At 41.7% G+C, this 27951-nt stretch overlaps 4 protein-coding genes across 6 annotated transcripts; 1 reads left to right on the top strand and 3 right to left on the bottom strand.

Annotated features, from left to right (window-relative positions):
• The first annotated feature begins 1 nt into the window (after position 1).
• On the top strand, positions 2-23352 carry cin (Molybdenum cofactor synthesis protein cinnamon). Of its 3 annotated transcripts, XM_070997243.1 has the most exons (9): positions 2-161; positions 220-980; positions 1041-1219; positions 1276-1704; positions 1769-1931; positions 2332-2430; positions 2492-2807; positions 2868-4088; positions 22077-23352. In XM_070997243.1, the coding sequence occupies exons 1-7, from the start codon at positions 131-133 to the stop codon at positions 2633-2635; spliced, it is 1806 nt and encodes a 601-aa protein (XP_070853344.1). In that variant the 5' UTR covers positions 2-130; the 3' UTR covers positions 2636-2807; positions 2868-4088; positions 22077-23352. The 3 variants fall into 3 exon arrangements, with proteins under 3 accessions (XP_070853344.1, XP_065723854.2, XP_070853343.1); XM_065867782.2 differs by having other exon boundaries at positions 2492-4088; positions 23008-23352; XM_070997242.1 differs by having other exon boundaries at positions 2492-4088.
• LOC108016805 (D-beta-hydroxybutyrate dehydrogenase, mitochondrial) lies at positions 2711-4050 on the bottom strand. The gene is made up of 2 exons (XM_017083584.4): positions 3273-4050; positions 2711-3208 (listed from the first exon to the last, which is right to left on the bottom strand). Exons 1-2 carry the CDS (start codon positions 4048-4050, stop codon positions 2985-2987), a joined length of 1002 nt encoding a protein of 333 aa, XP_016939073.2. The 3' UTR covers positions 2711-2984.
• Positions 20737-21426, bottom strand: LOC136117375 (uncharacterized). Its single transcript, XM_065868315.2, has one exon. The coding sequence runs from the start codon at positions 21424-21426 to the stop codon at positions 20737-20739; it is 690 nt and encodes a 229-aa protein (XP_065724387.2).
• Positions 23353-23932: 580 nt separating the features above from the next.
• On the bottom strand, positions 23933-25460 carry LOC108016806 (uncharacterized). Its single transcript, XM_017083585.4, has 2 exons — positions 24950-25460; positions 23933-24819 (listed from the first exon to the last, which is right to left on the bottom strand). Exons 1-2 carry the CDS (start codon positions 25064-25066, stop codon positions 24154-24156), a joined length of 783 nt encoding a protein of 260 aa, XP_016939074.3. The 5' UTR covers positions 25067-25460; the 3' UTR covers positions 23933-24153.
• Positions 25461-27951: the final 2491 nt, after the last annotated feature.

The raw sequence follows: 27951 nt of genomic DNA, 5'->3' as shown, positions 1-27951 counted from the left end.
GATGTATCGGCAATCGAGTATCGATAACTCAAAAGCAAGCGGAAAGCTTGCGTGCTAATTTATGTATTGTATTTAACAATTTAATTGAGAACCGTCAAAGGGAGCAGTTGAAACCGCCGTAGATGACGTAATGGAGTCGATTACCTTTGGAGTTCTGACCAGTAAGTGGCCCTGAATCCGTCCAGAAACCTGCAACTCACCTGTATTTCTTCCCCTTAGTTAGTGACACCTGTTGCCAGGAACCGGCAAAGGATAAAAGTGGTCCCAGGCTGAAGCAACTGATCGCCGAGTCCTTCACCAATGCCCAGGTGATAGAGAGTATTGTCCCGGACGAGAAGGACCACATCCAGCGGGTGCTGCGCAAGTGGATCGATAGGAAGGAGCTGCGGGTGATCCTGACCACCGGGGGAACAGGATTCGCTCCACGGGATGTGACTCCAGAGGCCACCAGACCGCTGCTGGAGAAGGAGTGCCCCCAACTTTCGTTGGTCATAACTTTGGAATCCCTAAAAAAGACCCAATTCGCGGCTCTTTCCCGCGGGCTCTGTGGCATTGCGGGGAATACCCTGATCCTCAATTTTCCGGGCAGCGAAAAGGCCGTTAAAGAGTGCTTCGAGACCGTGAGGGAACTCCTGCCTCATGCTCTGCATCTCATCGGTGACGAGGTGTCTCTGGTGCGCAAAACCCATGCGGAGGTGCAAGGATCCGCGCCCAGGGGTCACATTTGCCCCCATAAAACGGGGGCCGGTAGTGATTCCGACCGCAATTCCCCTTTTCCCATGCTGCCCGTCCAGGAGGTGCTCTCTATAATCTTCGACACGGTGCAGAGGACCAGCAGTCTGGACAAGATCTTGTGGCAGCTGAACTCGCCCGTGAACATTCCACCCTTCAGGGCTTCCATCAAGGATGGCTACGCCATGAAGTCCACCGGATTCTCTGGCAGCAAGCGCGTTTTGGGCTGCATAGCCGCCGGAGATGCAGTGAGTCTAGTTTGGAGTTAAGATCGTGATTCCTAATCCCATTTTCCGTATGCCTTTCAGCCCAATTCATCGCCACTGGCGGAGGATGAGTGCTTCAAAATCAACACCGGAGCACCTCTACCATTGGAGGCGGATTGCGTGGTGCAGGTGGAGGACACAATATTGCTGCAACGGGACAAGCACGGCGGGGAAAGCCTGGTGGACATCATAGTGGAGCCAATGGCTGGCTTAGACGTGCGGTAGGTATTTAAGATTAGCCTGTGGAAAGCAACTAATGCATTTCTTTTGCTTACAGGCCTGTGGGTCACGACCTGAGCACCAAGGATCGTGTTTTTCCCGCTCCAGATCCCTCGCCTGTGGTGGTCAAATCCCTGCTGGCCTCCGTGGGCAACCGTCTGGCTGTGCCCAAGCCTAGGGTGGCCATAGTGTCCACTGGCAGCGAGCTACTCTCTCCACGTGATCAACCCACTCCGGGCAAGATCTTCGACTCGAACACCACGATGTTGGCGGAACTGCTGCTCTACTTTGGTTTCGACTGCGTGCACACGAGCGTGCTAAGCGATAGCTTTGAACAGACGAAGGAATCGCTGTCTGATCTCTTTGAGGTGGTGGACTTTGTCATCTGCAGTGGCGGTGTCTCAATGGGCGACAAGGATTTTGTGAAGCCCGTGCTGGAGGACCTCCAGTTTAAACTTCACTGCGGCCGGGTGAACATGAAGCCAGGGTAAGATTTCCTTACCGGGAAAAGAAAAGTCCAGAATTCCATATTAATGCCTTGTGCCCCTCAGCAAGCCCATGACCTTCGCCAGCCGCAATGAGAAGTACTTCTTCGGCCTGCCCGGGAATCCAGTGTCAGCCTTCGTCACATTCCACCTGTTCGCCCTGCCCGCCATCCGCTGGGCTGCCGGCTGGGAACGCCAGAAGTGCTCCCTGCCCGTGATCAATGTGAAGGTGGGTTCCTCTTTGATTTAACCACATTGCGAAATCTTCAGTGGCGACAGACTATTATGATTGATGATGGTTATCTGCTGGCAATCAATCAGAGGATTCGAGAACGCTCATTGCTGTAGGTCGTCGCATGTGACGCTGTTCGCTTTATTTGGCTGACACTTTTGCTTTCGAGTGGGAAGATAACGCGATCCGTTTGTTTACTGGCGATAAAAAAAATAGTTTGTAAAGTCACCTTAAATACAGGGAGCTTGGGTAAACGCGGAAGTTTGTGTACCTACTGAAATTAGGGACAATTATCTTAAAAGCTAGTGATTAGTGGTTTCTCTTGGGGATTGTTTGTCAATGACTTGTAAAATGTTCACAGCAATTTTCAATTCTAATTTGTTTTAATTTTTTATAGTTGCTGAACGGTTTCTATTTGGATAGCCGTCCGGAGTTTGTTCGAGCCTCAGTGATTTCCAAATCTGGAGAGCTGTACGCCAGTGTTAATGGAGATCAGGTAAGCCGGGTTACTTTGAAATGAAGTCCATGTAATTATCATTATCCTGCGCGAACCCTAGATAAGCAGCCGCCTACAGAGCATTGTGGGTGCGGATGTTTTAATCAACCTGCCAGCAGCAACCTCTGATCGCCCATTGGCGAAAGCTGGCGAAGTTTTCCCCGCCTCCGTGCTGCGATACGACTTTATCTCCAAGTACGAATAGGAATAGCTGCCAGGACAGACGCCAAGAAGCCTGCATAACCCTCGAATGTTAGACAAACACGACAATACGCCTTCGTAGATTAGCACAAAGATTTATTTTTTCATATATCGTAACATCACGTACAATGTCCATCAATTACACCTTTAGCAGTGTGTACAAAAACGAGTATAAAGTAAATATTATAAAGGCCTTCCTAAAGGAAGAAATATTATCAAACAAAAATAATTTGCAGATAGATTAAAACAGAGTACGGAGAGCAGGACCTGGAACGGGATAAGGTCAAGAAAAACGGAATCGGGATCGGGACGGGATCAGGAGCATATATACAGGAAGTGGAAGGAAGCGGGTCTCAAACCGACTGGGTGGCGGACTCGCCGACGGCTGGAGATACCGGCCTTTGGAGGCGCAGCGAGGAGCGGCATGGCAACGTGAATTGATACTTGTTGTGGCTCAGGAGCGGATAGCGCTGCTGCGGGGCAAAGTCCCACAGGGCCCGCTCGATCACCTGCAGGGCGCCCGGACTCAGCACGTCCGCCGTGTACTGCGTGGGAGCTCCAGCGGTGGAGGACATGGCTGCAAGGGATGGCAAACCAGGAATGTTATGTTTCTCTCCCAAATTACCGTGGGAATTACTCACTTTGTGCCACTGGCGCCTTGTACAACGACTCCGCCGTCATGCCGCAGGTGTCCAGAGCCACCACGCTGACGCCATACGGCTGCAGCTCCTTGCGCAGCTCCTCGGCGCACTTGTCCACGGCCACGCGGGAGGCATTGAAGGCCACCAGTCCATCGCCACCGGTGCGAGCAGCTCCACTTCCTCCGCCTCCGCCACCACCGCCCAAGTAAAGAAGCCGGCCGCGTGTGGGACGCAGGAAGCCCACAAAGGCCTTGGCCACACGCAGCGTACCCAGGATATTGGTCTTGAGCATGTGCTCCCACTGCTGAACATCCTGGGACTCCACTTTGCCGCGAAACACACTGCCACTGGTGTTAATTACGGCTGCAATGCCGCGCTCGTCGGCATTCAGGTGGGCGCCCATGGAAACGGTGGCCTCGCGCAGCACATCCTCCCGGGTGACGTCCAGACGCATCGGAATTATAGTGCCAGCAATGGGCTCCTCACTGTACTCGCGGATCTTCATCCAGCCGCAGAGGAGTTTGGCGGGCAGCGAGTCGTGGGCCTCCTTCATTCCGGCGAAAACCCGACATCCCTTGTTGGCCAAGTGGGTGCACAGCTGGAGACCCAGTGCGGTATCTGCGCTGGTGACCAGGACCACCCGACTGGGCTGGGAATCCGCACTGGCCGAGGCGCTATCCTCGCGCACCTTGCAGATCAGGTAGATGAGCAGCGCGCCGGCGATCGAGAAGAGCGCCAGCAGCTGGAAGGCCAACACCAGCATGGTCATTGGCTCCATTATGACATCGCTGCAATGTGAGGAAGAGGAGGTCAAAGGTGAGTAAACTGGGTATTTAAGAACTGGTTATTTATAGGATTATCAATTTTATACGTATTACTATTAAGATGGTATTCATGAATCTGATAACAAATTAAACAACATGATTATAAGCTAGTACAGATACTAACAGTTAGGAAATATATTTACAATTCCCATAAATCCTTTAGTACACGTATAGAATTGTTGCCACCCAAAATTCAATTGACACTTTTAAGCAAACTGTATTTTTTGTTAGTCTATTGAGGTCAGCTGATGAGATAGGAAAATATTGAAGAGTGAAAATTACATTTAATTATAATTAGCACATGTGACTTTGCTTGAACTTAACGGCTAGTATCTTGAACTAATTTTATTGTAAATTATTAGATATGATGATTATGGCTGACGACTAAAAGAGAGTTAAATTTGATCTAAAGCTTGGTTGAACGGACAGACTTTTATAATGCAGCAGCAAACAATATAGTAGAGCTTAGCGTTATATATTGTAGGTCTGTCATTGATATCTGAATCCCACTTGGTGGAAAAGTGCCTGTTATATCTGGCACCAATGGACACTCTCTCCCAGGCAAGGGGTTTCATCACCCTCAAGAGTTGGGTAACCAGACACTGCACTTCGCAATGGATAGAGATAGAGTTAGAGTGGATGGATATCTATAGCATGGATATATAGTATTCACAGCCGTATCCATGTCGATCTTTTGGCATTTTCACTTTAATTAAGACTCGTTAGGCTGCCGACGCATCGAGTAACAACTTTACGCTTGCCTTGCACTCTTTTCTTTCTTTCTATTTAATACGCTTTAATTATTGCACATTTTTCGACGAGTTTTTAACAATTTACGGCCGGGCCCTCGAAGAAATCGAAAAAGTTCCAAGAGGGGGAACGGCAGATAGCCAGATACAGATAGATAGCCATCCGAGTATCTGTGGATCCATGGACACGACACACGAACGTGGCCAGCGAGGCGTGTCCACTGCGAGTCTTCCATGCATTTGGCAATAAATTATGTCTACGTGCTTCTTGGCTTTTCACTACTGGGGACGAGGAGGAGGGGATTGGGATCGGGGATGGGCCATTCGGAGGCGGAGGATGAACCAAAGTAAAAGTTGGAACCCAACCAACTGCAGTTTGGAAGACGGAGCAACCCGAGATCTATGCGCAGTCTTCTTCAGCCAGTCACACAGCCAAAAAGTGGGATTATTAATGATATTTCACACCTATATGATCCCATTTATATTGATATTTTGATAATATATCATGGATTCCAATAATAATATTGGTTCAAATATTCAAATATGATATAGGATATCAATAGTTGGGTTTTTTAATGTTGTTCTTATCTTATTGATATACCTTTTCCGAAATACTCTAACGTTTCTTTAGTCTTTCTTTTCGTAATATTTAAAGAGAGAGAGAGAGTTCAAATGCGTATAGTATTTTCTTTCGGTGCACCCGCTGTGGGTGCAGTTACTCGAGCGGACACTTTCCAGGTTCCGGTGGTTCCCCTTATTGCGCCACCCTGCTCTTTAAAATTTCACTGATGTGCAGAGCTGCAGAAGTTTGTTGACACGCGGAAATGGGTTTGCCATATTTGCTGGCACTGCGGTTTTGGGCTCGGAATTCGGGGGCGGGGTAAACGGAACCGGAGTCGCTTTTGGTCAAACCACCAATGCAGCGGCACTGCATCCGCCGCCGGTTGCGTAATTAGACAAACAAACGGCGGAACAAACAAATGCCTTATGGCAACCGAACGATAAGTTGAAATTGGAGAAAACGCAGGGAGAAATTTTGAGGTTTGCGAGATCTTTGGGAAAGATTTTGAGCAGGGTTCGCATAACTTGAACTGCAGTTTTACGTTTTAAAGGGTCTTAAGGGATTACTAAAAGAGTTTTGTATATTGTAGGGTTTTCTATTTGATTGCATTAAAAAAATGTATGAAATAGTCAAAAAATATAATGATGTAATTGCTCATTGTAAATTCTCTAATAGGTATATTTGTTTTGCGTTCGGAACGGCTGCCTTAATGAGTTGGTTCATTAGCCAAGATCTCTAGTAACTGGTTCCATTGGTGGCTCTTGGTTGCGCAAGTGGTTATGTCAACTGCCGGACGGTTCTAATGGATCTCGGAGTTTTGAGCTTGATGCTTGGAGCTGACCCAAATTGAACGCAATGCGCGGGTCTTTGACTTTGGCATCAATCAATTGGCCAATCATTCAATCAAGCCAATCGTCGGGCTGTGAACCAAACCAAGTGTGTCATTAGCCGCCGGTTGAATGTGTCAGTAATGAACTGAGCTCGACTTACGCCGATCCGATGCAATTATTCCGGAATTATCGGCATCGAACGACTGGGAATGCGTGGAGTGTGCCGGTGACTCCAGCCGTGATTAGCCAGTGACTGCGCCTGTGATTAACGATTGACAGGTGGGCTAGTTACCCCAAGCCCCACCAATCATACATATATTATAGGTACATATCTCTAGTAATGTGCTCGTATTAGGTATCACTCTACAACATGCATATATCTTCTATCTTTCAATGCTTATCTCTCTATTGTCTCTATGTGGCTGTGATTCAACCATAGTTAAACTGTTTTTATGCTGATGTCAGGTCTTGACACAGCGCTAATTGAAATGTCACATAAAACGAATCTTTGTTTAAGCGAGGATGGGGCACTCTATGGCGGAAGATAGTTGGAGGTTACAGATAGCCGACATACATACAACATAGAGTGCATATTCAGATGGTATTTTTATAAAATCTTTACTCTGCTTATTGTGATTAATCTCCTTTGTATCTCAGTTTCAGCTTTATATCCCCAACTATTCCGATACGCAGTTGTGAGTTTTCCCATAGTCACATTTTTATGTAATACATGGCTCTCCTCACCTTTCAGACTGATTACTCCTAAATCTACTCGCATATCTTTCTCATACATGTTTCCAGTTTCGAGGGGTTGGTCCAAAATCTGTTCAGGGTTGGGCTAATCACTTGAACAAACGCTTTGTTTCTTGTTCGGGCCACGATTCATGCCTTACTCACACTTTAGGTTAAGTTCGAGACAATGTCAGGTGAATACGAATACGACTACCCAGGGGCGTATTTACTGCTGATTTTTAGAGGGTTTTAACGATGTAAAGTCACATTTTTAAGGTATTATTTGCCTGTGCCAAATTACAACAAGAACGCCATTGATCTCGGCCCGATTCCCCGATTTTATGGTGTTTTTTTGGGCCCATTAAACACCAACATATGTACATGTGCACTTGCACACATGAGAAATATGTTAATTGCGACATTTGCCGATTTTGCTGTGGTCAGGCATTCAAAAGCTTCGACTTCGAGTCGGTTTTCTCATTTGTTTGGCTGGCTTTTGTTTTCTGTTTTCCTCTGTTGTTTTTTTCTGTTAACATTCAACCCAAATATGTCAGCCAGTCGGCAGCCAGACAGGCATCCCAATGGCATGAGATCGATATCCATACAGCAGGCTCGGCACTTTGGCCATAAAGCCAAATATCTATGTAGTCACATTACGTATACGCAGCGTGGCTGCGATTATGAATGCAGTTTGTTACAAGTTGGGTCGCTTGATTAATGATTTCGGCTGATTCACGGAGGGGCACAGATAAATATGTGGATAAATTGAGTTATTTTCTCTGGCAAGTGTTTATTTGACTCGTTAATTAGTGTTGGTTAGTTGTATAGAATACAAAATAAAGTGTTGGTAATCGAAAATCCCCAATTATTTAAGACTGAATCTTTTCTTAAGCTATTTTTATCAGGCGAAGCGGTTTTTTAGAGTCTTATATAAATTGAATTAGTCTATTGTAGGCTTCTATTAAACTATGATTAATTTGGATGGTTAGCTAACATGCCTAACCAGTGTTGGTAAAGTAATTATTTAAACTGAAATTATAAAAACCTTATTATAATTTGCCAGGCAACAAACTTCCAGCTTGGCCGACTGTTTACAAAGTAATATTTTATGGCGCATTACAACATATGAGGCAAACCTTGTTTCAGTCTCCATTTCTTTTCTCGTGCATCCCGTAGATTAAAAGACCCACTTGAGTCCCCCCTCTCTACCCCCTTTTCAGTGCCGAAAATTAGTTGAAAAAGTTCAAATGCAACGAAGCGATAAATGTTGATTCAGAGGGGATATTCGATATGGCTGAAATCGAAACCGAAACTGATTTTGGGGCTTGGCCTTTTCCCCCTCCGTCTGCTTTAATGCACATGCAAAGCGAAATTGTTGGCTAATTGCCATAATTGGAGAATCGATCGAAGAAATAGCGAAAAACGCCAAGCAAAAAAAAAAGAAAAAGACAGAGCGAAAAAACGCAGCCAAAACGAAACCAAAACGAAGCGAATCGAGTAGCCCCAATTAATTTGCACCTCGACGGTGGTAAAAACAATGAGAAAAGAGTGATACAGTCAAACCTCCCTAACTTTAATAAAATCAAGTGTCAATGGCTTTTAAAAACAATTCTGTATGCCGACAAATGTAACTTTCAGAAACAGAAATAGGGCAAAACAGTTTTACAAACTATCAACTTTGAACACTGTTTACAAAATTAGGATTTTTAAACACTGTTCACAAGTTAAGATTTTTGAACACTGTTCACAAATAAAGATTTTTGAACACTGTTCACAAATGAAAATTCTTAAACACTGTTGATAAATTACGATTTTTTAACATTTCTGTGAATTTAAAGTTTCTTAGCGCGCTTTTCTGGCTCGACTTATGGAAGATCTACTGTACACATATCCCACCCCTCTCTGGATTGTGTGTTCCAATTGAAATTCGTTTCGTTTTTGTTTTGGCCATTTGCCGACTTGGGTGTTGTTTATTGTTTGCATTTCATGTTCAGGTGCGATCGAGATTTCTACTTCGCCTTAACACATTTAACATTTCAGCCGGGCCCAAGTGCTAATTTGGCCAGAGAGCCAGAGCCAGTGCCTCAGTTTTGGCCTAAATACCAGGAGATGGCCGAAAGCACAGCAGTAACACACACCACACCGCCATTTAAAAGGTGAAAATATGCAAAATCTTGGTTCGTTTTGCTTGTTTTTATTTTTATTTTTTTTTTGGGTTTGTTTTGGCGCGTCTTAACTCTTGTGTAGGTGGCATGAATTTCAATAATTCGTGTTATGGGTCTTGGTGTTTTTGTTTCTTTGTTTTGTTTATATTTTTATGCCGTGGCATGCGCCAGCAGCAGAAACTCCTGTCCAAGTGGACGTGACAGTCTTAACGCCCGAGTGCCATTGCATTTTTAGAGTGGTAGAAGGACAAGCCAAGGGGAATGAATTGGGTCTTGCACTAAGAGCAGTGTTGTAAAACGTATAGATATTCCTGGTTTTTGTAGGGATTTTTGGAAAGTGGTTCATCTACTGAAATTTCCCCAAATTTCAAATAACTTTTCGAAGACAAGAAACGTATTTATTAATAAGCTTTAAAAATTCGAACCAAGATTATACATTTTTCTACTATAACTTTATCAAACATTTCCAGAAATTGTTTAAAAAATCATGATGTATTTTTAAACGTTATTACACCTGTTTACATGTTATAATATACAAACGCCGTTAATCATATATCATCATATATTAAGAGATTAAGCAATTAAATGTATCTATAGATTTTTTCCATTTAACAAGAATCATAAAAATACAAGCGGCTTTGCTAATGGCGTTCAAATCATTGTGCTTGCCTCTTTGGATTGCATTTTTTTTGTTGACTGCTTTGTATAGGTATACCATCTATTATATAGCCAGGCAGCACTTTCCTTTTCGAATCGAAATTCCAACTAAATTTAGCGACAAACGCAGCCGACAAATTTCTCGAGTCATTGAATTGCAATATTTCAAGGTGGGGGCAAAATGGGAGACCCACAGCGAACCTTGTTTTATTTTACTTTTTGCCTCCTCCTCGCCAATTTGGTCTGCAAAATAACAACTACAGCGAAAACAACAAGTCAACAATGACAACAAATAACAGCAATAAACAGTCAGCGATTTTTCACCGCCAAGTGCAATGAACTTTTCCCCCAAACAAGCTCTTAACCACAAATCTTCGCCGCTCTTTTCTTCTTCGTATATTTCCCAGTTTTCCGTGGAGTCTGCGGCATTGTCTTTCAATTGGAGTGCCCAACTCCGCAAAACCCCCTTTTTTCGCCCACTCGCGCAATTTTCAAGTTCAGATGTAAAACAGTGGCGTCGCTTGATGTCGCCATTTGCCATCTGAGATTAGATCATCGCCATCCAGTCAAGTGAGCTAAGCGCGGGCGTTGCGATGATGGCACTCGATTCGAGTTTTTGGGATCGTATGACAGCATTATTGCGACCCATCCATCAGTTTGTGACCATATCGAGTGGGAGTGGACTAGAATGCTAAGTTTTTTGAGGGAGGAGCTCGGATCTTGACAGTCCTGAAGAATGCTTTCTAATTTTTCGAAAATGATCTTGCCAAATTTAGCAACGACAAGAAAGCTCTCTGGTTGAATTTTTGACGGGATTTATGGTTATTGTTTTGCTTATATTGACCCAATTATAAAAAAACTCTTGGAGAATTTACATTTTATAGCTTTCTAAAAATAAAATTCACTTCTGGAATTAAATATTTTTAATATGCTTAAGAAAGATGTTATAGGAATGGAAAATATAGTAAATAAAAAGTATTATAATTACCCAGTAAAAAACATATTTTCGAGCTTTATAAAAGTCTTTCCAATTAAAATTGTAATCCAAACTGATTGAAAATCTGTAGAAGTGTTATTTCGAACAAATTCCAAAGATAATTGGGTCACAATGTCTCACCCTTCCCAAAAATAAATCTGTTCCGCTTCGTTTACTGATCGTGATGGACAACTGGAATCGGTAATCCTCTTAAATATTGATTTGAAATTGGTTAGCTTTAGTTTCCAAACGAATGCACCTATTTCACATGATGATTAACAAATGTTGCTTTAAAGTTTTGCCTCTATGAGCTAAGTATTTTCCAAAATAATAAATTGAACAATCTAACTTATAAATTCTGTTTCAAATGCATTAGAAAACTTTTATGCTTAAGAAACACTGATCTAATACGGAATGCTACACTAATAACTTGAAAATAAACTGAAAATAATGTGAGCCACCTGCACTTAATCATCATCTTGGGTGGGGATTAATACAGCTCATAATCAAGGGGCGGCTGATGCAGTGGATGAGGTAATTCCCCACTCAAAGGGTCCCACGATACCTAAAAAAAGACAACCCACTACACAGAGAAAAATTATGTTAATATTATATGCACTTTGAAGGTGTTTCATATAGTTTTAAACCACTGTATCTATTACAATTATTAAATTGGAAGTACTTATCAAAAAAATATCAAAATGATAGTAGTATTCGATCAAAATATAATTTTTTTTCAATCAAATTGATATCATTTTTTTCTGTGTGTAGAAATAAGTAGCGATTCGATTTGGTCGGGGGATACGCATTCCGTTTTCAGGTTGACCAATGGGGGACTTGAGTTTGTCACCCGGCGAAGAAGAGCTTAATTTAGGCATTTCTCTGGCTTTTTCCCTGCCTATTACCTCACCATCATCGGCGTCTTTGTTTCCCCCATTCGTTCGCTTTCTCATGCAAATTGAGACCAATGCGTATCAATAAACCTAAACACTTTACGATCGATTTGAAGATGGTCATTGATTCGGCTTCGATATATGCAAAATTATTCCGTTCTGGAAAGCCTTTGAATTTCGGAGATTTTGTAAGCTTTTGTAAGAAACAATCAGTGAAACAAAAGCAAGTGTGCGATTGCATCGTGTGTGTCAAAAATAATTGCACTTGGTTTTAATTTTGGATTTCTGCCTCTTTTGTTGGCCAAAAAGGCGAAAAAAAACCGAAAAAAATCCATTGCAATTGCAGTTGAACAACTTTACGCTCCATTCAGCATTAAAATTACTTTGTGCCACTTTCAAAGCTATTTCTACTGCTACAAAAGCAACTGCTTCTTCGGCTTCTTCGGATTTGATTGTTTTCAGTTTTTTGTTTTATTATTTCTTTTTTTCCATTGGCAACCACTTGGATTGCCTCCTATGCACTTTTTAGCTTTTTTTTTCCAGTTGGCAATGGACACTGGAACAGGTGGGATTTGGTGCAATTGCAGCTAAGGGGGTTATATGTATATATATGAGTATATTCCGGGGAATGTCGCAAAAGTCACGAATGTCACGCATCAAATGGAACACAAACAGAACGTAAAAAAAAGTTGATAAAAAAATAAAAGCCACAAGAAAAATTTGCAGACTAATTGATAAGAGCAAGGAATGCAATCGAATGGAACCAAAGAAATTGGAGTTACGGTATCGGAAAAAAGGTTTAAGAATAGTCATAAAGGAAACAGTTCTTGGAAACGTTATAGATAAACTGGCATTATAACTAAACATTTTTTTTATCTGTTTAAACTACCAATTAGCTTGAAAATCTTTTATATTTCTCTAGCAGTTCTTTTTCCTCTTTTTGTAGTTAAATACAAAGACAAACCCATTAAGCTTTGAACAAAAAATACCTCACTTGACGTTAATTCAAAATGAACAATGGCAATAAAGATTTTTTTATGGCATATTCTGCCGATTTAACACCTGCCGCCGGTGAATTCCACACACACCCCCTGTCTCATTAACCCCTTTTGGCATGATGGCGTCGGAAAAAATCGAAAACACTTTCAATACAAATTGCGAAAATATTTGAAATAATTTTTCGTGCCGTCGAACGCGCTTTCCTTTCTTGGCGTAGCCACCTTATAATAGAGGTCTTGACGGGGTGATCTGCGTATGCCCCGGGAATTTTAATCATATTTCTCTTTTCGTACATGCTTAATTATTTGTTTTTACCTCTGTGTGGTTTGTATTTCTCATTTGGCTTTGCCAGCCCCACGGAGGCCAATTTGGTTTCCATTTCGATTCGATTAACGAATCGAGCTGGCCAAGGATCCAAACCGAATCGATGGATACTCTGGATCAGCAAACATTTTCTCTTTGAGCTGAACTTGGTTTATTGGAAATAATAGTGTAATACCTTCTATTTAAAATTGTTTCCCATGGCCTACCAAAACATTTCAACTCGGTTTAAGCTACGTTTTAGTATGGTATTTAAACATTATAGTGCCTGGGAATTAGAGGTGTAATTTTAAATTTCCCCCCTTTATCTGCGAAGTTAGTACTCCCAGCTGCTAGAGTATTTTTATTGCTGGTAATTTTTAGCTTAATTTTTCGGTTTTGGATAGTAAACATTTTGATGTGATTGGATTAGAGTGGAGTGGATTGCAGTGGAGTGGGGATTGGTTCGGATCGGATCGGATCGGATCGATTCCGGGCATTTGGCAGCCACTCAAGCGTCCTACTTGCTGTTGTTGCTGTTGTTGTTGTTCCGCCAATTATTATGGCCAACTGTTTGTCCGTCCTCGGTTGTCCAAAGTCGTTTATTGTTAGTTGTTTGTCGTTATGTGCAGGTTTTTTTTCTTATATAGTTTTCTTGCAATTTCACTTTTGTCTCTGGCCGGATTCGTGGTTCGATAGCTGTCGATGCTTTAAGTTAGGCCTTTAGTTAAGGATCTTCGAGCAGGGCGACAGGGCAGGTAAATCGATCTGGCTTTCACTTTGGATGCATCTCGAAACCAGGATGCAATCAATCCGAGAGATGCGCCTGTCCAAACGGGCAGAAGATACTTTCCACCGGGGACCACACCCAGATCTTCCGCTCATCCAGCAAGTGGAAAACAAACAGCGACCAAATGCCGAATACCATATGAAGATACAAGATACTCGAGCATCTTTCTATCTCTCGGTAGATCTATTTGCCCCCGGGCCCCTCGTACTTCCCTCTTTCCATTTCTAATGCCGTTCACTTGAACATACGACCATAAAAAGAACCACAAAGTAAAGAGAAGACAGCACAGACAAATTTGAGCGAAGGGAAGAAATACTAAGGTCGAATTTTAGTTGCTCTATGGAAGCTGTGAAGGTTACAATGTGGATTTATAAAAAAATATATGTAATAACAGTTGTTTAAAAATATGAATATGAAACTCTATTGTAAAAACCTAATTGGGTAGGCGCAGTAAAAGGTTTATTATTAACCAATTATTCGACAATAGGAGTGTGTAATTCGTTGGTGTACTGCCAAATGTATGATTTAAATATTTTAATGTATCTGCAAGTAAGCCAACAAAGCAGTTTATTTGCATTATTATAGTGGGCAGTACCAGAACTTTTAGGGTATACTCCCTGACTTTCAATTAGCCCGCTTCGAGTCACGTCAACTCGAGAGCATAGTTAAGTATAGTGAGATAAAGTGAAGTCAAATCAAGTCAAAAGCCAGAGACAAAAGACTGTGGCGTGAAGAGGTCTTTGATGTCTAAATCGCGAGACCTGACCCTATATCATCTTTCCTCTGGATGAATCCCCAAAGCCGAAACCCCAGCCGAAAGTCGGTCGTTCTTGAGAGCCGGGCAGAAAATGTATCCGAATCTTAAAGTGGCAGACCGAGAACGTATCTGAATCTTAAATGATTTGAGCAATGACCTCAACGTTTGTCTTTTTGTCGTGTGTGCCTGTGCCTGACCGGAATTTCTGATGAGCACTGCGAGGGAATTTGGGAAACAAAGGAATCTCCGAATCAGGGAAAGATATTCCAGAACAGGATCCCGTTTTGAACCCCCGAGAATGCCCGCTGACCTTGTCACGTCTTTTCAAATATCATAACCTGCATTCCAAGCCATTCAAGCGGGGTTTTTGTCTACGCATTCCCAAGACTTCATTCAGCCAAGAATAAGAACTAAGATACTATGAAGTATCTTGAGGAATGTTCAGACTGCGTTGTTTTCGCATAATTATATCTGTCGCTTTATTGTCTCTGCTGGTTTAAATGGAGATTGATGGCTTTCAAGCGATTCGGCACGAGCTTGGGTCTCTGGGCTCTCGAAAGAGATCTCAAAGATCTGCGATTAAAGCCAAGATCAGCTCGGCATGCTAATTAGCGAATTCCAGTGGGCGGGGGGTGGTCCACTCGATAGCCCAACTTTTGACATTGAGTGGAGCTCTGAGACCCGTTCGCAGCCCGCTTAAAAACTAGTCTTTAGACCCCTAGTTCATATATTGATTTAGCTCACCTTTTCGTATGTGTCCAATTTTAAATTCAAATTCGTGTTGGCTAAAAAATATGAAATTAATTCAAAACTTTGTTATATAAACCATAAAAAAATGTATAAAAAAATAGTATATATGGTACAAAACACGCGACGCGAACTAAAGGATTTATTTTTTTGGCTAAAGGTTTGCTTATTTTTTGGATTGGGTTTTCAATTTCGGTTTCAGTTTGTTTTCGGTTTTGGTTTTGGTTTACCGATTTCACGCACAGTTTGGCCAAAAGCCTAGATCGTATAGGGTGCGACAGAGAGGGTATATACTATGTGTCTCTCCCTCACACTAACTCTCTGATTCTCTGCGATTTTTCTCCGCTCTGCGACTTCGTTGGCTGAGCTCGAACCGAAGACTGGCGGCTTGAATTTCGGGTTGAAGAAAACCGAACGGGCGAAGAAAACCGAAGAGCAAGTCGCGTAGACGAGGTCTTTCGGCCCCACCACCCAAAGTCGTAGGCCCCCTACCACAACTTAGTTGCAAAGGCCCCCTCTGGTAACCCCTTTTTGTGGTGCGATCGTGCGCCAGGCGACAAAATGTCAAACGATCGCTGGGGATCCTTAACTGGTTTTACAGTTGTAACTCGACGGGGTCTTAAAACACTACGCGTATACCCCATCTTTTTGGGGTCTCGCCTGCCAAAAGTGGTTTTATTTATTTTTAAGCCGAAGGGAAGTCAGGTAATAACCAGAAAATAATAATGAATTAGATTATATATTAACATTTATATCGCAGCAATATATATCTCAATATATCTTCTGATATACATAGGTGAAGAATTACATACCATTGATCTATGGTATTATAATGTTTTTAATATAATATTATTAACTGTTAGGGTATTGTTCTTATATAAAGCTATAATAAATTGTATAATTTAATATCAGATATAGCTAAATCCCACCTTGGGGTGATATTTTTGATTTTGGTTAATTCTGTCTAAAGATAACTTCAATCCCAAATTACATACAATAATTGGGCCATCCATTCTCTGCTCTTGCGCTTCCTGTCACTCCCGTTGCAGCATCTTTAATGGCTCCTTTCTCCAGCCATTTTCCATTTTCCGCTTGTCCCAATTCCGCCAATGAAGTCCCCAGTGGAGGTATTAAAATTCCGCTTGAAATGGAGCAGAACCAAAGACAGTTCGATGCGATTCTTTCCAATCAAGAGTGCAATTTGCAGTGGAAAATGCGCCAGATGGAATGCATAAAATTGGGAAACGGGATTGGGAATGGGAATGGGAGTATTAGTAGAATGGGAGCAGAATCGGGTGAGTTGTACCCCTCAATTTTCCTCTGTGGAAAACCAGCAAGGCAAGAAAAACTTTCAGCTTGGCAGAAAAGCGGGCAAAAAGCGGGTGAGAGGCGGATTGGTTCCAATTGCAATTGGCCAAGTTGACCAAAAACCTGTTGACGCTTTAAGGAAAAGCTCAAGTGAAGCCAAGAGAGGAAAATGTACACGCAGAGAAAACAAGGGCACTTTTGAAGATGGTAGATGATGTTGAATATTATATTTTTTGCCCTTAGGCAAGTAAAACAAGTGAATAATTAATAGTGCGTGATAAACAAATCTTTCTTTCTGCCCCTTCAATTGATTTCCAAGAAATTCAAAGAGAAGAGAGGCGCCAAAGGAGTTACCATTTTGCCTGAACGCTCGAGGAAAAACGCGAAACGAGTTTTTCCAGTAGAAGTCGGAGGAATCTGGCTCATCCGCAGCTGCTCGCTGAAAGACAGAAAAATCGAAAAAAAAAATCAAAAGAGAGGGGACAAGTGGAGAAGTTGTCAAGAATCTCGAGGCGAATCGATCAATAACCTTTTCATCAAATCCACTGAAGGGAAGCGAAGAAAATAATGTCGAAACTCGGTTGGGATGATTGGGCCTAAGACTGCTGATCCATATCTCAGCGATTGAACTTCAAAAACATTTACAAAGAAGAGAGCAGAAGTCATCAAATGTCAAACACAAATAACTGGGCTAAAGTATATAAGTAAATATATTTTGGAAATGGAGGTCACCTAAAAATCATCTTATTTATCAAAAAATTAAGTAAAATCAAAGTTCAGTTATTATAACCCCTTTGAAACGACAAAAAAGCGATGCAACTTTGTATATCCTACCTTTATAATTGATTAAAAAATCTAAAAATACCAACACCATCTTATGATCCTCGGTTATCCCAGATATTCCTTTGACTTCCTCAATTTTCGGACTCACCCACGCACAAATATGGCGTTAAAGCGAGGAGTGGGGAAAGCATGAAATTGGCTGTAAATATCTTTCACCCATTGCAAAAGTTGTTTTGGCATTTTTCGAACATGTTCGTTCGTTGTTTTCCTTTTTTACTTGTTTACATTTTTTCACAGCCCGCCAAGTTTGTGGGCAAACTGGTTTTTATATTGCAAATATGTGGGCATGGTTATTATTAAATTGTGCGAAAGCCAGCACCGCTAAAGGGTTGAGGGGTAGGTATAAAAATGCCTGTGGGATTCAAGTTTTAAATCCCTCTGAGATGCGCCTGTCATTTTCGGGCTCCTATGATGAACGATCAACTAAATTTAAAAATCGCGGTGCTGTTCTTGAATTTTCTATTATTCTACCATAAAATCTTTCTTTTAATCAGCGTCGAAATTTTAATGCACTCTCATTTTCAATTTTTCTGTATATCCAATGGGTTTCAGAAAGGGAAACCAAATCTCCACTTCTAAATTCCATAACTTGGGTAATTGGATACCGTTTTAGAAGTGGGATACCTCTATGAACTTGTGGTTGAATTCTCTAATATTCTATATTAAAATATTTATTTTAAAAGAGGGTCAAAATTGTAACCCATTTTCATGTTCGATTTTTCCGTATTTCCAATGGTTCAGTATGGGAACCCAAAACCGCACTTCCAGATTCTATATCTTGCGTTGTAGGATTTCGAATTTTAAGCGGGATACCTCTATGAATTTGTGGTTGAATTCTCTAGTATTCTACAATTTAATCTTTTTTTTAAACGAGGGTCAAAATGTAAACCCATTTTCATGTTCGATTTTTCCCCAATTTCTTCTGCACTTCAAGATTCCATAACTTGAGTTATTGGACTCCAATTTTGAAGTGGGATACCTCTATGAGTTTGTATTTAAATTTCCCAACAATCTACATTAAAATATTCATTTTCAAAGAGGGTCCAAAATTTGACCCATGTTCATGTTCGATTTTTCCCAATTTCCAATGGTATTCAGAAAGGTGACCCAAAACTGCACTTCAAGATTCCATAACTTGAGTTATTGGACTCCGATTTTAAAGTGGGATACCTCTATGAGTTTGTATTTAAATTTCCCAACAATCCACATTAAAATATTACTTTTCAAAGAGGTTCCAAATTTTTACCCATGTTCATGTTCGATTTTTCACCATTTCCAATGGTATTCAGAAAGGTGACCCAAAACTGCACTTCAAGATTCCATAACTTGAGTTATTGGACTCCGATTTTGAAGTGGGATACCTCTATGAGTTTGTATTTAAATTTCCCAACAATCTACATTAAAATATTCCTCTTCAAAGAGGGTCCAAAATTTGACCCATGTTCATGTTCGATTTATCCCAATTTCCAATGGTACTCAGAAAGGTGACCCAAAACTGCACTTCAAGATTCCATAACTTGAGTTATTGGACTCCGATTTTGAAGTGGGATACCTCTATGAGTTTGTATTTAAATTTCCCAACAATCTACATTAAAATATTCCTCTTCAAAGAGGGTCCAAAATTTGACCCATGTTCATGTTCGATTTATCCCAATTTCCAATGGTACTCAGAAAGGTGACCCAAAACTGCACTTCAAGATTCCATAACTTGAGTTATTGGACTCCGATTTTGAAGTGGGATACCTCTATGAGTTTGTATTTAAATTTCCCAACAATCTACATTAAAATATTCCTTTTCAAAGAGGGTCCAAAATTTGACCCATGTTCATGTTCGATTTATCCCAATTTCCAATGGTACTCAGAAAGGTGACCCAAAACTGCACTTCAAGATTCCATAACTTGAGTTATTGGACTCCGATTTTGAAGTGGGATACCTCTATGAGTTTGTATTTAAATTTCCCAACAATCTACATTAAAATATTCCTTTTCAAAGAGGGTCCAAAATTTGACCCATGTTCATGTTCGATTTTTCCCAATTTCCAATGGTACTCAGAAAGGTGACCCAAAACTGCACTTCAAGATTCCATAACTTGAGTTATTGGACTCCGATTTTAAAGTGGGATACCTCTATGAGTTTGTATTTAAATATTCCAACAACCTACATTAAAATATTCCTTTTCAAAGAGGGTCCAAAATTTGACCCATGGTCATGTTCGATTTTTCCCAATTACCAATGGTACTCAAAAGGGTGACCCAAAACTGCACTTCAAGATTCCATAACTTGAGTTATTGGACTCCGATTTTAAAGTGGGATACCTCTATGCGTTTGTACTTAAATTTCCCAACAATCTACATTAAAATATTCCTTTTCAAAGAGGGTCCAAATTTTGACCCATGTTCATGTTCGATTTTCCCAATTTCCAATGGTACTCAAAAGGGTGACCCAAAACTGCACTTCAAGATTCCATAACTTGAGTTATTGGACTCCGATTTTGAAGTGGGATACCTCTGTGAGTTTGTATTTAAATTTCCCAACAATCTACATTAAAATATTCCTTTTCAAAGAGGGTCCAAATTTTGACTCTTGTTCATGTTCGATTTTTCCCAATTGCCAATGGTATTCAGGAAGGTGACCCAAAACTGCTCTTCCAGATTCTATAACTTGAGTTGTAGAACTCAGATTTTGTAGTGGGATACCTTTATGAATTTGTGGTTAAATTCACTAATAATTTACATTAAAATCTTTCTTTTTAAAGAGGGTTAAAATTTTAGCCCATTTTCATGTTAGAGTTTTCCGTATTTCCAATTGCTTTCAGTATGGGAACCCAAATCTGTACTTTTATATTCTGTAACTTGAGTTATTAGCACCCGATTTTAAAGGTTGATACCTCTATGAGCTTGTGGTTGAGTTCTCTAATATTCTACATTAAAATCTTTATTTTAAACGACGGTTAACAATTTTAACCAATTTTCATGTTCGTTTTGTATGTATTTCCAATTGATTTCAAAATGGTGACCCAAAATTGCACTTCTAAGTTCCATAACTTGGGTAATTGGATCCCGATTTTGAAGTGGGATACCTCATGTCTTGCTAATCCGTCTTGTTTAATGAGGTATTACATTTCCATATTTGAACCACTTTTGAGTTTTAAATAAGTTGTCTTCATTATTTTCTTGCTTGCTACTTTTCATTTTATTAACTTTTTATAAATGGAATTGGTTCACTTAAGTAATGTTTTTCGGCTTTCACAAGTTTTAAATATTCACAGAACAGCTTACAATATTAAAAAAAAAGATAGTATCCAGGTTGAAAATCTTTTGGATTTAGAATGTTACCAGCTGCCTGCGTAGGCATTTGCAGAGGCCTTGGCGTAGGCGTTATTGCCACCTCCGCCACCACAGGAATGGCAGCCACCACCTCCTCCTCCGGAGGCCCAGCTATTGGCACTGCTGCTGGCGTAGGAGCCACTGCCTCCGCCGCCTCCACCGCCACCACCACCCCACTGGGAAGGTGCTCCGCCGCCGCCACCACCCCATTGGTTATGTCCTCCTCCGCCGCCTCCTCCATTGTGGCCACCTCCACCACCTCCTCCCCACTGATGGCCACCGCCTCCTCCGCCACCGCTGTAGACTGGCTTGACTACATAGACATCTATGGTTCTGCCGCCTCCGCCGGGGTGTCCACCGCCTCCTCCTCCGCCTCCGTGATATCCGCCGCCACCTCCACCGGGATAGCCACCGCCTCCTCCGCCTCCGTGGTAACCACCTCCTCCGCCATTATAGCCGCCTCCTCCGCCTCCATTGTAGCCTCCTCCGCCGCCATGGCCTCCACCACCTCCACCTCCCCAACCGATTCCACCGCCACCACCGAATCCTCCACCACCTCCAATTCCTCCACCGCCACCAAGTCCTCCGCCGCCAAAGAGCAGCTTCTTCTTCAGTTCGAGCAGATGGGGAGTGCTGAAGTCCACGCAGCTGGCCAGGATTAGCAGCCAAAAGGCAAAGAGCTGCCAGTGCCTCATCTTAGTTGAGTAGTTGATATTGGAGTTCCGGTTCCGGTTGAAGATACTGCTGATGCTGATGCTCCTCCAATCCGTTCTATTCGAGTGCAATGCTGGTGGCTAACTAGTCGTCAACCTGTAGGGTGCATCTTTATATATGACACCCATTGTTTGACGCTGCATCGTTGTCGTCATCACTGGGAGCCATCGGATTCTCTCAGGCGATCGGGTTTGAACAGATAGGGGGAGTTACTTATACAACAATAACGTTGGCCGGCGGGCATTAAACATTAATTACTCAATGGGTCAGTGCAGATACTAAAATCGGGGACTTACCAATGCCCTGACTAGTTCTACAAAGTTCTACCTTTGAACCCATGCTCTTCAACGAGTTGTATGATTCTTAAATAGTTTTCTAAAGCTGTGCCTTCCAGTTTTCTATCCCTCTCTTTAAATATTATTTGGGTTAAGTTCCATTAATCGTAGAATATATGAATATTCTGTTTATAATAAAGCTACTGTATGAATAAATAGTTTGAACCGCAAATTGTGTGGTTAACCGCAGAATATATTAAAAATGAATTGAACATTTTAACAGTTTTTAATTGTATTGTATTGTATAGTACTTATGAAATCAAAACAAAACAGATATATAAAAAAGTCCTTTACAGATTAACCCATCGTAAACGATAATATCGATATTGTAATAGTACTGGAATGTAAAGATTACGCATACGCAAGGTGTACCCGAAATCGGGGAGAGTATGAGCAATTATATGCATGACATCTGCTGGAAAATCCCTCTTACTCATCTGCTAAATAGGAGAGAATCGGACAGAGTGGTGAATAAATCAGGGGGAGATAGAACCAGTGTATCTAACCTGGCCTTATTTTTACAAGGGTCAACTAAGATGTAACTCGGATCATCAATTGTCCAGAAGTCTGATGGTAGAACATCTTCATATGCCAAGGTTCTTTTTCTGTAGCCAAACAAGTACATTCAATGTAAGCGTATTCCGACTTCGTTAAGATAAGTAATTGTTTTCATTCTAAACTCATCAGTATGTGAGAAGCAATTGAAAAGCTGAGCTGCATAACTATATCTTAGTAAGCTCGAAAATTCCCCTGAACCGAAGCAGGTGCCTTAAGGAAGCTCCAATGAAAATGCGGATGCTTTCCAACTGGTTGGAAGTCCCAAGTTTCCTGGGCTTTCAGTAGAGGCAATCCGGGTCGCAGTTCAAGCAATACATGATTTAATATCTCTTCGTATTCTCATCCCGTTAGTTAAGATCTGAATTGAGAAAGAGCAAACATACAAACAAGTTCATTTGTAATTAAGCATACAAGAGTAAACAGTAATTTTGGCACAGTAAAACTTGGCACATTTGTTATTATACTGATAAATACATAACGTATTGCTAGTTTTCAGGTTTTACTAACTCATAATCGATAGTATCTGAGCTTTAACATTCACATAGCCACCGGAGTAATAAAGTTTAAATACTTTTTAAAGTCTGATCTGCTGAAACTACTATATATTATTAATTTTTCTCTCTTATTTCTTATTGGAACTTCTTTGCACTTTATGGCCGACCTTGATAGCCCCCCGATGCCTTCGACTTTCTCCTGCTATAAAAATCCAGAAGATGGGGGAGCAAGGCAACAAACATTAAAGCAAACAGAACGTACGTCTCGAGTGCCAAGCACTTCAATTGAAGCACATGAACCTGGAATTCAGCCTACCATGGCAGCCAAGAGCTCCATTAATTGGATATTCAAATGCATGCACTGATTTTGTAAATTCAATTAAAATAAACCTGTTAGTTTAAGTTCTATGTATTTGAACAAATTTTTATTTTATTAACTGTAAGTTAATTCAAGTTCTATATTTTGTAACTACATATACATAACAAAATAAAACAAACTACATATTTTCTTATTAAAGAATATTTTGGGTGATGCCTGAAAGTGTGCTGTTGTTTAAATTTTTGTATAAAAATACTGTGGCATACTTTTGGGCTGCCGCATATATGACCTGCAATGAAATTTTTGTTGCCTACACTTGGGGGCAGCTGGAAATTCCGATTTCACAGTCGACCTACTGGAATTTCTGTTCGCCTGGTACTTCAAATCGGAGAATCTCCCAATTTGCCCGACAAAATTGACCACAACTCGGATCAAAATTTACCAAAAACCAAATTTCTCGCTTTTTGATACCAGACGAACATAATATTTAGCAAGTGGCTGCTGGGCATTAACATTGAATTCAAATGCATACTTTATTGACTATTTTTAAATTATGTTAAATTTTTTTTTTTAATTTAGAAATTGATCTATTTAATTGAATATGTTATGTATTTTGATTGTTAACAAATCACATCAAAATTTAAAATTAGGTAATTTTTAAATTTTAAGTTCAGATTAGAGATGAGCAACTCGTTCTGGTCACAAAGGCATGAAAATTCTAAAGATTTTAGGTTATTTTGTAAATTTATATAATCTTGACCTTGGCACACGATATAAAAAGGCTAAGAATTAACAGTTTTAGGGTACATTTATTTAATATACAAATTGTGTGTTTCAGGCAAATGCCATTTGCTACATAGTCTCATGCTTAATTTAGTAACAGTTCTGTGGGGCAGGGTAACAAAATAACAAAAAAAATAAATGCTTCTTGGATATGTACAGTATTTACAAGAGTGGACGTGGATTGCCTCGATGGTGGCTTCCTGGGATTCCAGGCTGGGATTAGGCCCAACCTCCGGCGGGCTGCCAACCGCCACCGCCGCCGCCTCCGCCGGAGGACCAGCCTCCTCCTCCGCCACCACCGCCTCCATGGCCACCGCCGCCGCCTCCGGAGCTCAGCTTGATGATCTTGATGACCTTGGTGCCGCCGCCGCCGCCGCCACCTCCGTGACCACCACCTCCTCCGCCGCCTGATGACCAACCTCCGCCGCCGCCGCCTCCTCCTGAAGACCAGCCACCTCCTCCTCCGCCACCGCCATGTCCTCCTCCGCCGCCGCCTGAGGATCCCAGGCTAATGATTTTGATGAGCTTCACATCGCCACCGCCGCCGCCGCCTCCATGGCCACCACCTCCTCCTCCGCCGGATGACCAACCACCTCCTCCTCCGCCGCCTCCAGAAGACCAGCCACCACCTCCTCCTCCGCCGCCGCCAGAGGACCAGCCTCCTCCACCTCCACCTCCGCCGCTCTCCGTGATCACTTTAATGATCTGCACATCTCCTCCACCACCTCCGCCTCCATGGCCACCACCACCTCCTCCTCCGCCGCCAGAGGACCAGCCTCCGCCACCGCCGCCTCCTCCTCCGCCGGAGGACCAGCCTCCTCCGCCGCCGGGCTTCGGCTTGGCCGTCACACTGGCCGCTCCAATGAGCAAGAGACACACAAAGGCCTGAAACGTAAGAGAACACTCCATGAGAATCACTTGAAAAAAATATGTAAAAACACGCTGCGCATGCGTAATATTTTTAGATAAGTAATATTCTATAGTTATCCTGGCGATAACGAACGACGAGCCGTACTTTCATCGCTTGGAACGCTCCGTTTGGGTTAACTAGTGGGTTAAGTGCGAATCCACAACTGACATGACCACCGATGGCAGCCAGAGTTTTTATACCAAACCACAGGCAACATAACATTAACCGGAAAAGCTTCGCTCTGCCAGAAAGCAAAAGGAAAAACCGTTTTCCACGCTCACCGTGTGGTTGGCAGATGTTGGAGGTACTGCTTGGGCACTGCGAAAAATAAGATACATTGGTATGGTAATTGATACGGTTGTTTATTTTGTATGTTTGGAGTCACCTAAAAACGAATTCCTTGATTAGGGGATCTCGTATACCATTTAATTACTTGACTATAAGCTTAGTATGTTTCTTTGAACTATTATCTATGTAGAATAAATCATTCTGGACATTCAGATATGTATTTCTAAAAGCATATTCTAACAGTTTAAAAAAAGATCTAAGAATATACTTGAACTTACTATTATTTGGCACCCCAAAGTTTCTATCTCAAATCTGATCTATTAGATTATTATTATTATTACTAAATTTGTTTCAATTATTAAAATGATTTAAAAGTGCCGAAGTAAATCACTCGGTTGTACAAGATATATATATTCCTAAAAGGAACGTCTACTTAACCCTTTTCCAGGGATATTTTAATAGTTTTAAATAGTATACTTGGCACCTCAAAATACTTATGTTAACTCCGATATATTAAGTATTTAATAGATATTTCATTGATTTATAAGTAAATCATTCTGAACTTTGAGAATGGTATATATTTCTTAAAGGAAACCCAATTATCAGGTATAATTTATATCCTGAACTTACTATTATTGGGCACCTAAAGGGGGTTATATTTAATCCGATAGGTTAAGTATTTACTAAATATTTGATGGATCTTCGATTTTTTGTAACATCAAATAGTAGTACCAGGTATTTTATCTCAGTGCACCTGGGGGGAGCCACTACATTGGCGCAATGTGGGCCAAATGCTGCCGCATCATCGTCGCGAAGTCGCCATTAGTCAGGGGGGCGGACTCAGGCGATGGGTCTTACTTTTGGGATCTTTTAGTGTTGCGACGTTGGGATGGGGTGGCAAAAGGCAGCAGGCAGCGGGCGAAAGCTGCAGTGCAGACAACTCATAACTGCAACTCCATTCGATTGTCGCATCTGCAACAGTTTGTAGTCGGCCAGCGATTTGTTTGTATAGCAAATGCGCATCTCCCGCCAGACAAGTTGCTGCTGCACCTTTCCCATTGCATAATCCGCAGCAGCAAATGCGACTGCAGCAGCAGCAGCAACATCAGGCCAACTTGCAACTTGCGGCGCTGTACAATTGATGCCATTATTTGATTTGCATCTGCATCTGGGGGATATCGCTGGCAATTTGGCCCAAAACGATGACAAAGCCCGGCGGCGGAGGCGATCAAACTGGCCAGTGCCAGTCGATCCATCATTTTGGGCGTGACGAAGGCGGATTCGATGCAGCCACGAGTCGCAGGAAACCAGAAAATTGCCGCAGCAAAAATGCCAATTCCAAAACATGGTCAAAAAAATGTCCAATTCGTTAGGCTGGGATTAAGATGAAGATCTATGGAGGAAAAGTGCCATATGGTAATTTTTCAAGTTGATCAAAGGAAAAATTAACTACTATATTAGCAAAAAAGCAATTAAATGTCCACTTACACATAATCAGTAGCTCATTAAAATAAGATTTATATCTAATACAATACTCTTTTTTAATGTACCTTCAGCAACAATGATTAAGTGTTACGTAAGCCATTATTCAGTTTTTTAATTACCCACAGACAAGGGTGTAAAAAGTGGGACATCCTTTTTAGCATAGGTGCGAAATTTTATTGTAAAAGCCATCACCATAAATTCGATTTATGCAACATCTTTGATTTTTACATTGTCTGCAAGACATTCGAGGAAATAGTTTTCACTATTTTAATTTTAAAACAAAATAGGCAACAACAAAAATTATAGAAAATAAATGTATGACCTATTTTAAAAGAAAACCTCCAAAAAAATGTGAGTAATTGAAAAGAGATCTATAATGCAACCTCACAAAAGTGAGATTTGCTTATCTAACCCACTAAATATGGATCATTCAGTGACTTAACTTCAACTTTCAAACCTAAACACCTGCATACCTATATATTGCAGATGTTTTTTCAGCTCCCGTAAAATGCAATTAACATGCGAAAACTCCTCCCTTCCGCTCCCTCATTAAGATGCCCTGCAAAAAGGGGGCGGATTTCGGGACATTTTCGGGGGCGTGGTCACACTTTACTAATTGCAGATGGCACCAGACGAAAGTGCAATTTCAGCGGTATAATAAATCCCGCATCAGCATCTCTTACACAACTTGCAAACTCATCCATAGATATGGAAATCGGTGGAAAGGGGCAGATGACACATGGAAAAGGGGCACAAAGGCGGCTAAAACAAAGTAAACAAAACTGGCGTCAATTGCAAACGACCCAGACGCGAATTTCCAATGCAAGTTGCAAGTTGCTGCTGTCGCCGCCAGTTGAAGTTGCACATTGCAAGTGGCAAGTTGCCAGCCGAAGACGCTACATCGCAGCCCCAAAAACGAGCTGAAGGTGAGCGAAAAGGGGGCGGATGGCGATCCCAGATTGTTGGATATATCAAACTCCTAAGCAGCAGACAGCTGATGACTCAGATGGGGGATCGTTTAAGATGGGATCACAGCCATAATGGTTGGCCAAACTCCTTTTGATCGCCTCCATAAATCTCTGTAAAACAGAAAATGCCAAAATTATATTTCTGTGAATACGTACCGGCAAATATCAGATTGATATAGGGGTTTTTTTCTTTTGAAGACGGGGCCTCGAGCCACATGCAACGAGGAAGCGCAGCAACCTCGACCCATGGCAGGTCTCCATTTGGGCCTCCTCCGCCTCCAACCTCCAGCTGCAGACCTCCGCTCCATGGAGCCGCCAGTTTTTGTAGTGTACTGGAGCAGCGGGTCAACGTTCCGCGGGCTTAGT

Source organism: Drosophila suzukii, chromosome X, assembly GCF_043229965.1.
Source record: "Drosophila suzukii chromosome X, CBGP_Dsuzu_IsoJpt1.0, whole genome shotgun sequence".
In the NCBI taxonomy this organism is placed as follows: domain Eukaryota; kingdom Metazoa; phylum Arthropoda; class Insecta; order Diptera; family Drosophilidae; genus Drosophila; species Drosophila suzukii.
This window is presented reverse-complemented; position numbering and strand designations above follow the sequence as displayed.

Bases quoted from the DNA above. Each gene is read 5' to 3' on its own strand.
- LOC136117375 (XM_065868315.2), bottom strand. From the start codon at position 21,426: ATGAGGCACTGGCAGCTCTTTGCCTTTTGGCTGCTAATCCTGGCCAGC.
- cin (XM_070997243.1), top strand. From the start codon at position 131: ATGGAGTCGATTACCTTTGGAGTTCTGACCA. The intron at 1,220-1,275 runs GTAGGTATTTAA...TTTTGCTTACAG, and splicing joins ATGGCTGGCTTAGACGTGCG to GCCTGTGGGTCACGACCTGA. The intron at 1,932-2,331 runs GTGGGTTCCTCT...AATTTTTTATAG, and splicing joins TGCCCGTGATCAATGTGAAG to TTGCTGAACGGTTTCTATTT.
- LOC108016805 (XM_017083584.4), bottom strand. From the start codon at position 4,050: ATGGAGCCAATGACCATGCTGGTGTTGGCCTTCCAGCTGCTGGCGCTC. The intron at 3,209-3,272 runs GTGAGTAATTCC...CATCCCTTGCAG, and splicing joins CAAGGCGCCAGTGGCACAAA to CCATGTCCTCCACCGCTGGA.
- LOC108016806 (XM_017083585.4), bottom strand. From the start codon at position 25,066: ATGTTATGTTGCCTGTGGTTTGGTATAAAAACTCTGGCTGCCATCGGT. The intron at 24,820-24,949 runs GTACGGCTCGTC...CTTACGTTTCAG, and splicing joins GAGCGTTCCAAGCGATGAAA to GCCTTTGTGTGTCTCTTGCT.